At 32.4% G+C, this 12,516-nt stretch overlaps 1 protein-coding gene across 1 annotated transcript; it reads left to right on the forward strand.

Annotated features, from left to right (window-relative positions):
- The first annotated feature begins 9,021 nt into the window (after window positions 1-9,021).
- On the forward strand, window positions 9,022-12,326 carry LOC129889902 (flavonoid 3'-monooxygenase CYP75B137-like). Its single transcript, XM_055965377.1, has 2 exons — window positions 9,022-10,113; window positions 10,369-12,326. Exons 1-2 carry the CDS (start codon window positions 9,160-9,162, stop codon window positions 10,987-10,989), a joined length of 1,575 nt encoding a protein of 524 aa, XP_055821352.1. The 5' UTR covers window positions 9,022-9,159; the 3' UTR covers window positions 10,990-12,326.
- The last annotated feature ends 190 nt before the right edge of the window (window positions 12,327-12,516 follow it).

Consider the following 12,516-nt stretch of genomic DNA (forward strand, 5'->3'; position numbering starts at 1 on the left):
TGTCACGACCCGAGACTCCACCCCGGCCGAGACATCGTACCTAGAACCAAAAGTGATCCCAAGCTAACCATTGGCATAATATATCAAAGCATAATCATAAAGGAATTAAGCAGAAGCTGATAAAATGTAACTGCATAAGTCTTAAAAGAGGACATCAATAAATCCAAGAGACAACATTGCTAATGTCTAAATAAAGCCTCTACTGCTTAGAATGAAAATATAAGTCTGCCGGGACATGGCCCCCAGCTACCTTTAGAAAAAAATCTAAAGACTACATAAAAAAAATCTAACTACTAAATCCATAGAGTCCACAAATGAGGAAGACTCACCAACTGGTGACTGAAAATGCTGTAACCTTACTACCCATGAGTCTGAGAAGGGATACTGAATCTATATCATAATAGAATGCAACGCAGAGAAAAGTATGCGTCAGTACGTGGAATATACTGAGTATATAAGGGAACACCACATAATCATATTAAATAGCATATGTAGGAACAGTGAAATAGGATTTTAAAAATCATAAGACATAATAAAAGAATCAGAAGAAAAACAGTCGTAGTTCATGCATAATTATCAATTAACCTTCGTTTAAAACATATGTAAGGATGAGTCTAATTCTGTAGGCTTGCATAACCATATTCATAAAATAGCATACTTAAATGAACCATATAAAGTTAAGAATGTCGTAAAAAGATGCATAAACTGAGAAGTTTCTTATAACCGACATACACCATGTAAGCTCATGATGTCCAACAGTTAACTCAGTTGGGCACGCTGCCCTATCCTTACTAGGGCATAGGAACATATCATATCTATGTGGATTCACTAGTTTGTGCCTCTTAGGGACATATGGAGTTGTCCGACAAAGAGGTATACTCAAGTCCTACGGTGTCACGTAGTTATGGGACTTAGGAATTGCTACTAAAGGTCTACGAACGCTAATGAAAACCTTCATCCCTAAAGTCCACTTAGTACTAAATAGTCTTCTCAAAATACATACATAAATATTAATGCTCGTAATTATAAAAGTTGTCCATATATCTGAATCATACGTGAGGCTTAGCTCAAATGTCATATCTTAAATCATAAGTGAGATTAAGCTCAAAAATCATATCTTGAATCATAAGTGTTGTGAGACAGTTCTCAAATATCTCTTTCATAAATATATTTTTACTTTTATGCATATGACTTTAAATATGAGATAACTTACTTGAAATCATGCATAACCTGTAAATACTCAAAAATAGCTTTCATAACTTCATAAATAATCTTGACACATGTGTAATGATCTGAATTGTTGTTAATTAAGAATAGAAGAAATCGCAAGAAAAATATATTCAACTAGATTCCACCATCCCGCCAAAGCGGGATGGTTCCGCCTTAGCGGCGCTGCTAAAGAGGAAGAACGTGGGATAGAACTTAAGTCACAATTTTCTTATTTTCTCCACTTCTTCCAAGGGTAAATTAGAGGTGAGGGTTACTGCAAAAATCCTTCAAGAGGCTGCTCCTGACTTGTGAAGAAGAGGGGAAGGAATCTCAACATTGAAAGGCTTTCAATCGGTGGAATTTAGTCCTGCCTTTCTCGTATGACATTTGGAACCAAAGATTTCAATAGCTTTATACCTCCACAGTTGCTCGACGCCCAGTTAGGCTAGGCTTCGCTTTTCTGAGTAGTAAATCTATATCCATTATGTAGTATAGAAGGAGATTTAATGAGAAATTGTATAATTAAGTTGTGGATAATGGGCCACGGACAGGAATTTCGGTTGTATTAGTGTTTAATTCGAATGTTACCTGGTTAAGAAGACGCTATGATGATTGGGAAAGTTTATTGATTATGATATTATTGCGTATAGATGGTTAAATTGTAAAGGGCATAGTAATGTGTGCAGAAATATAAAGTAAGTATATGCTGGAGATAAACCTTAAGAATTTGGTAGTGTAGGCGATGATTTATTTTCCGTATGTGTTTCATGTACTTGTTGATTACTTATGATATGCACAAGTGTGTATGGATAGGGGAAACATGCTTGACTTTATACAAATGATCACTTGCTGACTTGTTTTGTAATGACCCCATTCGAGTGATATAATGTGGTCTATTGTTGATAGCTTGGGATTGGTTTGCTTAATTGGATTGGGTGTCACTTTCGATATATATTTGAATCGAGTGTCACATTTTAACACGTATTAGGATCGGGTGTCACGTTCCGACACATTCCTAAATCGAGTGTCACGTTCCAACACATATATAACCAGATTGGGCCCTCTGAGAGGGCCAAGTATTTATGTATGGATGGTACCTTGAGAGGACTTGATGATATCTGTATTTTCATGTAGTAATAATGTTAGTGGTAAATGAACCATGGAAAAGTGTCTTATAAAGGAACTCGTGAGTTGAGGCATGTTAGTTATATAAAACGATGTGCCCGTATAGTTTTACTAGGGGGTAAGATGGAGGACTATGTCAAACTTCGATGTGACGTATGTGATATATGATTTATCCTATATTATAGGTTTCGAGGTGGAGGTTGTTTGGTCACATTATAGAGGATTATTCTCATTGAAGTTTTCCCAGTAGTTTTTATAATAGTAGTTGTCACTAGAAATCGGGGTTAGTTATGAGGTGTGGTTATGAAATGGCTATGGTCCTATGTTGTGGGACACTTGGATCAGGACCCGTGGTAATGGGGTGAAACCATTGAGTGGCTAAGGCTGTTAGATGGTAATTAATAGAATGAAGTGAGTAGTAAAGTGGTGAGAAATCTTTCATAAAAACTCTAACTTTGCATAAAAATCATTGCTTGAAAAAGATTGGGTAAAACCCTAGATTTAGACATAATTTATCATATAATCAAAATATTTTAGGCATGAGAGCGGAAGGAATGCTCTCATTAAAGCCTTACATATCTTAGTGAAGAAGTTTGATGAAGAATCTTGGAAAATGAACCCTAGCCTTAGTGTTTTCTTGAAGTTCTTGAACATAGAAATTTTGAAACTGAGAGGGTTGATGTAATCAAAACTGATTGACTTTGGCTTTTGGGAAAAGTTAATAGTCGTGGATTGGGGTTATGGAATGAGAAAAAGTGTAACGACCCATTAGGTCATTTTGAGTATTAGAATTTTTTATTTTATAAAAAACTCATTCCGTAAATATTTAATGGGTATTTTAGACTATTCGATAACTACGATTATTTAATTGAGGGGTAACTTTAAATAACTAATTTGATTAGTGGGTTAAAGTGATAATTTATTTAATACCTTAGATTACTTGCCTCATATTATTAAAACTAGATAATTTAAGGCCCATAGAACGGGCAAATATAATTTCACATTTTTAGTGAAAAAGTTCAATATATTAGGGGTCATTTAGTAGAGTGTATTAGCAAAATTAATGCATGCATTAATTAGGTGTATTAGTAGTACCTTGTTTGGTACACTTTTTCATGTTATGTATAACTAATGCAAGCATATTCTATTGTGTATTAAGGTGTGTATTACTAATATCATGAATTTCTAGGTATTAGCAATGCAAGAAAATTTAATGCATGCATTAACATGATTAAAGACCCAATTACCCCTCAAAAATTCTTTTTACATCTTTTCCACCATAATTATTGAGGATATTTTTATAAATAAATTTTTTTATGTAATGCATGTTATTTTTAATATATTAAACCAAACAATGCATAAGAAATATTCTATCTACAATTAATACAAGCATTACTAATGCAAGCATTACTAATACACTCTATTTAGCATTATTTTTATACACTCTACCAAACGACCCCTTACTTCATAATCTGTTTCAAATGTTGATACGATATCTATGCGTCGTTTACAAACCAACTTGGGAAAGCTGAATTTCAATAAATTCTATGCAACAATGAAATAGAGAATTACGTTAGATTATGAGTTAGCACATTTCATGTTCGAGAAGTATAAAAAATATTGATATTTTTTAAAAAATTCATCGATCTTCATATATTTTCGCAAGTGGTATCTATTTTCCACAATGTTGTTATCTTCTTTTTGTAATATTTGCACCACAAACTTTGAATCTCATAATATATAAATCCTTAATCAACCAATATGTAAAGATCGTTTCAAAGCCTTTCAAATTTCAATTCATGTATAATTTGTTTGTGGTTTACTGCCGATAAATTTTTTGATACATTTTATTATTGTCTTCAATAAGTAGAAATACTTCTATTTGTTTTGATTTTAATATTGAAAGTACTTATTAAAAAATTGATTTGTAATTCCACAACAATAAAAAACAATCATGAAAGAAATTTTATTTTTATAAATAAAATAACAATTATCTTAATGTGAAATTCTAAATTACATTAATAAATTTTTTTGATACTAAACTTTAAATATCATACCATAAAATAAAAGTCTGAATCTTACCCCACAAAATAACCAATATAATTATTCTTCTTTTTTCGATTGTTTTTCCTTTTTTTTTCCTTCCTTTAAATTTCTCAACATAGTCCTTTTCTTTTGTTCTATTTTATTTTTAACTCCTCATTTTTCCTTAGTTTGTATTTTAGTATTCCTTAGAATTTGAATATTAACCTTTTTTTCTTCAAATTTTCTCCGCTAAATAGTTTATCATATTTGATATTAAGAAAATATCCTACATAGAAATGAAAAATTAATAGTTTTTAATCGTTCGATGAATACATTATCAGAATTAATAATTTCTTGATAGTCAAACATTGTTTTCTCTTTTAGTCCTTAAATTTGACATTTTTTAAATTAAATAAAAAATATTGATAAATCATTTTTATATTTTAATAATCAAAATATGAACTTTAGTAGTGGTCATATTATGTAACATAATACTAAAAATATGTTTACGCAGTAATCCTTAAAAGTATTTTTAGGAACAAAAGAGTAACTATTCAAACACATTTTATTTTAAATTGGTTTAGAAGTGTTTTTTTCTAAAATATGTCCAAACATGCTTAGCATTTATAATTGTTTGTCAGAAGTTCACCAATAGAAACTCTTCATTTTAACACAATTATAAAAATATCCTTATTGGCCCATAACAAAAGTAATGATAGGTATGGATTCTTCTAGATTTTCATTTTGACCATTAATTATATAATTATTATTTACCCTTAAATGAAATTAAAATTACTAAAATTTCACTGGTCATCGTGACATTTCTATATAGTAGAAATAAGTAGTAGGATTTGTCACTTCTAGTACATAATTATTTTAGAAAAGAAAAAAAAGAGAGAAGGAAGAAACTAACCTGTGCGGCGAACTTGCACGATGTTGAGGAGAAAGTTGTGCTCTCCAGGTAACAACTTTAACAAAGCTCAATTTATTGGATATATATATATATATATATATATATATATATATATATATATATATATATATATATATATTATATCACATTGATTAGCTAGTGGAATAGAATCTAAGTCTTCAAAATTCTATTGCTGAGTCACTACTGTTAAGAATTTGCAAAGTAATTTTCTTTTCAAAGGCAAACTAATGTGAATAGGAAACTAATGATTAGATTATGATTTGGGGAATGATTGGCTGATGATAGGATAATGATTTAATGGCATTGACAACTAGGTTAGTTTTTTTTCAAATTGCTTTTGCATGCGGAAATTGATTCAATGATCCTTATAATCTAAGTTTGATATATTAGTACAGATGATCGAATAATATGTGTATTATATTATATAAACATCATTAAAATTATGTTTTTTCGATTAATTAAGACTTAATCCTAGGCTTGAGATTTAAGAAATTGATTATAGAATTGAGTGAGTTTTTAGGTCTAAGCTAGACATATAGTAATATGGGGGTCTACGGATTCAGTTGCTTACGAATATTATATGATAGATTGAAAACGTTCTGAGACATTGAAGAAAGGAAGAGCATTGGTGAATTAGCTTGCTTGACTTCGGTCCTTCGATTGAGGTTTGTTATGGTTTATTCTATATTATAGAGATACTCTTAATAGTGATTGATAGTCGTGGAGTAATGTTGTGAAGTTTGCTATGCATTTAATTTATTGTGGTTTGGATGATTGATATATTGTTGTGATTGGTTTGCAATTCCAAGACCGTAAAATCCATAATCTTGAACTTGTCCTATCAAAAATGATGACTTGAATAAAAAATGCTTGATGAAATATTGTTAATGAATTAGAATGTGATAATAAAAAATGACTTAATACTAGGATCAGGTGACACAAACCGACACGATATTATTGGATCAGGTGTCACGTTCCAACACGATAATATTAAAGAGAAAATATATTAAAATAACTTAATACTACCCAATCTTAAATAACCCATTTTCCAAAAGGTCGTGGTGTGGAGGCCTGAGTCCTCATGTATACTCTTGATATTGTTGACTGATTATGTAATTGTTCATTGTATTGTCGCTTGATATTGATCTTATTGGTTGCCACTTGTTAAGTGTTATGGTTGACTTTCTGCTATTACTTTATGCAAATTGATTTCTATTTCGAGTCGGTCGATGATACCTACTCAGTACATGTTGCCTAGTACTGATCTCTACTTGTATTTTTATTTTATTTTATAAAGTGCAACGAGTGTACCTTCGACTTTGACTCGCCCTCAGCTTTAGCCAGTCTCCAGTATATCAGATTGCAGGGTGAGCTATCCTCCTAGCTCGTGTTGGATTCTCTTAGTCATGGCACGATGTCCTTAGTTTTCGGACATAGACTATTCTGTTTATCTATTCGGGTAGTTTCTACTCTTACACTTGACATTTTGAGATTAGATATCCTTGATGTGATGACTTTCATATTTTGAAAAAACGTATGTAATAGACTTTAGTGATTTTATTATTTCTTACTTTCATAAGTTTGAACTTCCGCATTATTATCGAATTTCATAAGTTGAACAGCTAATATAAGTTGGGGTTTGCATCGTTGGTTCTTCCACCTAAGAAGTTAAGTGTGGTGCCACTTATGACCCATTTTAGGTCGTGACAAAAAAACAAAGCCGCCTCTCCTAAAATGTGAAAAGAAGAAAAACTAAAAGAATTCTGAAGTAACGTGTGCGATCGCGCAACCGAAGCCTAGTTCGTGCGGCACTTCGTGCAACCTTAACAGTAACACTAACCTTGCCGTGCGGTCGCGCGAATGGCGTCCACTTCGCTGATAGAATGAACTCACATGAAAGACTTAGATGATAGAAAAGCTATGAACTTGACTTGATGTTTGAGGTACCTTACGATCCTAAAGCACATTCGATACACTTTCTACACTTAGTGAAAAACTTTAACATATATGTACAACTTAGAAATCAATGGGTTCAGGCCTATGCACATAGGGAGGATGTTTCAAATCCTTGCTTAGAAGTTGCGGGGCGTTATATTTTTATTTCTTTAAAAAAACGTTCAATCTTATATGATACCGATTGAGTATCAATATACCGATGGAGTATCACAGCGAATTAGCTCAGTCTTATATGGTATCAATATACTGATGGGGTATCACAGAGAATTAATTCATAACAGAGATGTTGATGTCATGCTGATGTCATGCGCGATAAGAAAGGAGAAAGTGGGGGTAAGAAGGTAAATAGTTTGGGTTATAGATCCATTAAGGGTAAATAGTTTGGGATGAATCTAATTTGGGTAAGTAGTTTCATAATTGAGTTTATTTTGTATAGTTTTCTCCTTTATTTATATCATTTTATGTGGGCACGAATAGAATTAGGAGAGTTAATCAAATTTCTATATGATTTTTAAATATTATAGTACTTCTAACATAATTTTTAAATAATATATGTTACTCACTTTGTCGCAATTTATGTGGCACGTGTGAAGCTTTTAGAGTCAACCAAATTTTCATATGCTTTTTAAATTTTTTAAGTTGTTAATTATTGTCATTTATAATACTCTTAATTAACGTAATTTTCAAATAATATAGGTTTCTCGCTCTCTCGCGCACGTGGCACATGTGAAATTTGAGAGTTAATCAAATTTACTATATTTTTTTATAAATATTTTTAAGTTGTTAATTAATTATTGTGATTTATAATACTCGTAGCGTAGTTTTGAAATAATATATGTTATTCCCCTGTCCCAATTTATGTGGCACAGTTCAAATTTCGAAAGTTAATCAAAAACGTAATTTTCAAATAATATATGTTACTCTTTCTGTCCCAATTTATGTGGCACATGTGAAATTTGAGAGTTAATCAAAATTTTAATATGTTTTTCAAATATTTTAAATTGTTAATTATTGTGATATATAATATTCTTAATTACGTAATTTTTAAATAACATATTATAGTACCATTTTTTCTTAATTTTTAAATACATAACATAATATAAAAAAAATTAAGATAAAAAAAAAAAATAAAAAAAAAATATTAAGTATATAAATAGAATGAATTAAAGGAGAAGACAAATCAGTCAAATGACTAACTGATCCTAAGCTCCTCAAATTCACTTCTGTAGTATAGTTAAAAATTTTAATTTATTTAAAACTTTGAAAATAATATTGGTATAAATATTAAAAAGTATATGAAATAAAATGTAATATTGGGCGTCCAATAAATGTTTATAGGAAAGAGACAATGAGATTTAAGAGTCCATTTGAATTGACTTATAAGCTGTTATTTTTAATTTTTTTAAGTATTTGGCTGATCAACTTAAAATTATTTTGTGCTTAAAATAAGCTACAATAAATAATTTGATTTGTTTGAATGGACTTATTTTAAGCAATTTATAAGTTGAAGACAACTTTTAAGTCAAAAAAATAAGTTTGGCTACACCTATTTATTTTGTTTTAACTTATAAATAATTTTCAACTTATAATTCATTTGTCTTCTTCCAGAATATTTTTTCCCTTTTTAATTTAGCATTGAATATTTATATTAAAGCGCAACTAAATTTAAATTTGCATTTTCATATTTAAGTAAAACACTTTATAAGAAAAGAAATTTCATATCTAAAAAGATTTAAACCCAAAATCGATGATATTAAGAACGAAGCCGTACTTTATTACTCTCTGTGTGGCACCCATTTTTCCAACCGGAATATCTCATTCCTTGTGGAAATTCAATTCTCTTTTTAAGTGGTGCAAAAGCTTAAGCTTTCCACCACATTGCTTCTCCCATTTTTCATTTTTCTCAAATAATGTCTCTCAAATTCTTCAAACCCCTTTTTGATTCTTTCTCATGGCCCCTTGAAGAACTCAATATTGAGCAAAAGGGGGTATTTTTCTCCTATTTTCTTGGCATTTTAGCTTTATTATGGTTCCTTTGGTTTTTCATCAGTAACTCAAACAAGGGACTGCCACCGGGGCCTAAAGCTTTGCCCTTGATAGGTAATCTCCATTCTCTTGATCCTGAACTCCATACCTATTTTGCATCTCTGTCCCAAAATTATGGCCCCATTTATAGACTATGGCTTGGTAAAAAAATTGGGATTATTATTACTTCTCCTGCTTTAGCTCGTGAGGTGCTTAAGGATCAAGATACCATTTTTGCTAACAGAGATGTGCCTGCTGCTGGTAGAGAAGCTACATATGGTGGCGAAGACATAACTTGGACTCCTTATGGACCGAAATGGCGTATGTTGAGGAAGGTTTGTGTTCGTGATATGCTTAGTGGTTCTACTTTAGATTCTGTTTATGCACTAAGGAAAAGGGAGCTTAGACAGACAATCAATTACTTGTATAATCAGGCGGGATCGCCTGTGAATGTTGGTGAACAGATGTTCTTGACTGTGCTTAATGTGATTACAAGCATGTTATGGGGTGGCACAGTGAAAGGTGAAGAAAGAGCTAATCTTGGGGCAGAGTTTAGGCATGTTGTGAATGAGATGACTGAGCTGTTAGGTACTCCAAATGTTTCCGATTTTTACCCGGGATTGGACTGGTTCGATTTGCAGGGTGTTACAAAGAAGATGAAAGTGTTGGCAAAGAAATTTGATAAGATATTTGAGAGCATGATTGATCAAAGACAAAAATTGGATAGAAAAGGGGTTGTCCAAGAAAGCAAGGATTTTTTGCAAGTTTTGCTGAAGTTGAAAGATGAAGCAGATGCCAAAATGCCTCTGACTATGACTGAACTCAAAGCCTTACTTATGGTATGTTTTATCGGCTTTGCATTCAAATCTGTTACTTCCATTAGATACGATTTTGATTGTTTCCACTGTTGGTTGCTAACTTGTTATTGGACTGCACTAAGGAAAGAGTCATTAGCATCAGATAATATGTAAAGCTTTAATTCTATCAAAAATATGTGATGACTTAACTAAGAACCTTGAACTGAACACCGATATAACATTCTACAAATAAAAAATTGTTGTACATGATAATAACTTTACGAATACCATGAGCAGGATATGGTTGTTGGTGGAACTGACACTACCGCCAACACAGTTGAGTTTGCCATGGCTGAAATTATGAACAAACCAGACGTCTTGAGGAAATTACAACAAGAACTAGATACAGTGGTGGGAAAAGATAACATAGTGGAAGAGTCTCATATTCAACAGTTATTATATTTATATGCAGTTATGAAAGAAGCCTTGCGTTTACATCCAGCTCTTCCACTCTTGGTGCCACATTGTCCTAGTGAGACAGTTACTGTTGGAGGATACTCTGTTCCTGAAGGATGTCGTGTTTTCATAAATGTATGGGCTATACAGCGAGATCCTTCTATCTGGAAAAATCCAACTGAGTTCCATCCAGAGAGATTTTTGGACAATAAGTGGGATTATAGTGGAAATGATTTCAACTATTTCCCATTTGGTTCTGGCAGAAGAATCTGTGCGGGGATTGCCATGGCAGAGAGGATGTTCATGTATTCACTGTCTTCACTCATTCATTCTTTCGACTGGAAATTGCCCGAAGGAGAGACATTAGACCTTACAGAGAAGTTTGGGATTGTTCTGAAGAAGAAAATGCCTCTGGTGGCTATACCTACTCCAAGATTATTCAATCCAACACTGTATGAGTAAAGTAAAAGATGCTACTCTATCCTGGGAATGGTTTATGAACAACTCAATGTCCGCTGTTCCATGTGAAATGACTAATTTTTCCATGACTACTTAAATATTGTATACTTAATCGAATTTGAAATAATAATACATGTATTACTCTCATTGGGTATGTTGTTGTTGTTGTAATACATGTATTACTGTATTGGAGCACTTACTTTATTTTAATGCAATGAACCAAATGGACAATAACAAATATCAATACTGCACTAATTATTATATGCTTCACAACAAATCTTTATATTGTAATTCGTGGGTAACTAATCCCTACGAGTATGGTTTGATGAGAACATAGGCTTGTAGTTATTCTCATTGAGGTTTGCAATATCCTGTTTCCTGCCTTTTGCTAGTGTCTTTATATGACTATTGAAATGTGTTTGTAGTGATTATGCTTGTCTTTTGTACATGGAGATGTGTTCCCAGTAACTGGGATCCATGTCTAATTAATTCAGTGGTTTCTATACAGTTGGTACACATCAAGAATATGAAACCTGCAACTCAGTGTGCCTGAATCACCAGTATTTGATTAGATTCATTCCAGAATTTTCTCAACCCATTTAAAAATACCTAATCAAGCTATTCTTCTGCTGACAGTTTCCTTGTTCAAAATGGTCGTATGTGTGTTCCGGATGGCATCCAGAAGCGATCATTTCTGAGGTGCACAGTACGCCACTCACTTCTAGCTGTCGTTTCAGAAAGGTTTGGGCACACATTTTAATCTTAGCACGATTTTCCACCCGCCGATAGACGGCAAGCAGAAGGACCATTCAAATGCTTGATGATATGTTATGAGCTTATGTAATGGATTTATGAGGTAACTGGGATGATCACCTTCTGTTGATAAAGTTCGATAAAACAACAGCTATCCGACGAGCATCCAAATGGTCGTTTGAGGCCTTTGTATGGGCAACGATGTAGATCACCTATAGGTTGGTTGAACCGAGTAGAGTGAAGCTGATTGGCCCAATCTTGTACATGAAGCCCGAGAAAAGGTAAAGAATATTCCAAAGAAAGGCTTAAGACAATTCAGAATTGTCCAAAGTTCTATTGGGACAGGCAATAATCAATATTGAAAGTTGAGCTTCGTGGGAGGTTCTTATTACCATCCATTGATAGGTTTGATAGGTGAGTTCGTAGATATACCCTTCGGTGAGGTGTTATGGCATAATCATAATTCCAAGTAGGGGTGTATATGGACCGGGTTGGTTCGGATTTTTTACAAATCAAACCAAACCATTTGTGTCAGGTTATTAAATCTATAAACCAAACCAAACCAATAAAAGTCGGGTTTTTCGATATCAATTTTTCTCGGTTTTTTTTTGGATTTTTCAGTTTTTTTTCGGGTTTTTTGAATTTTTCATAGTATCTAATAAAAAGCACAGAGCAGTGCTTCTTAAAAAGAGTTCTAGTACAAAATATCAACATATAAGATGGAGGCAGAACACTGTTTGAAGTTTTAACTTTATAATATAACTTTATAAGATAGAC

The sequence above is a fragment of the Solanum dulcamara genome, chromosome 5 (genome assembly GCF_947179165.1).
Source record: "Solanum dulcamara chromosome 5, daSolDulc1.2, whole genome shotgun sequence".
NCBI classification, from domain to species: Eukaryota; Viridiplantae; Streptophyta; class Magnoliopsida; order Solanales; family Solanaceae; genus Solanum; species Solanum dulcamara.

Excerpts from the sequence above, each read along its gene's own strand:
- LOC129889902 (XM_055965377.1), top strand. The coding sequence starts at position 9,160 with ATGTCTCTCAAATTCTTCAAACCCCTTTTTGATTCTTTCTCATGGCCC. Across the intron at positions 10,114-10,368 it reads AACTCAAAGCCTTACTTATG|GATATGGTTGTTGGTGGAAC; the intron begins GTATGTTTTATC and ends TACCATGAGCAG.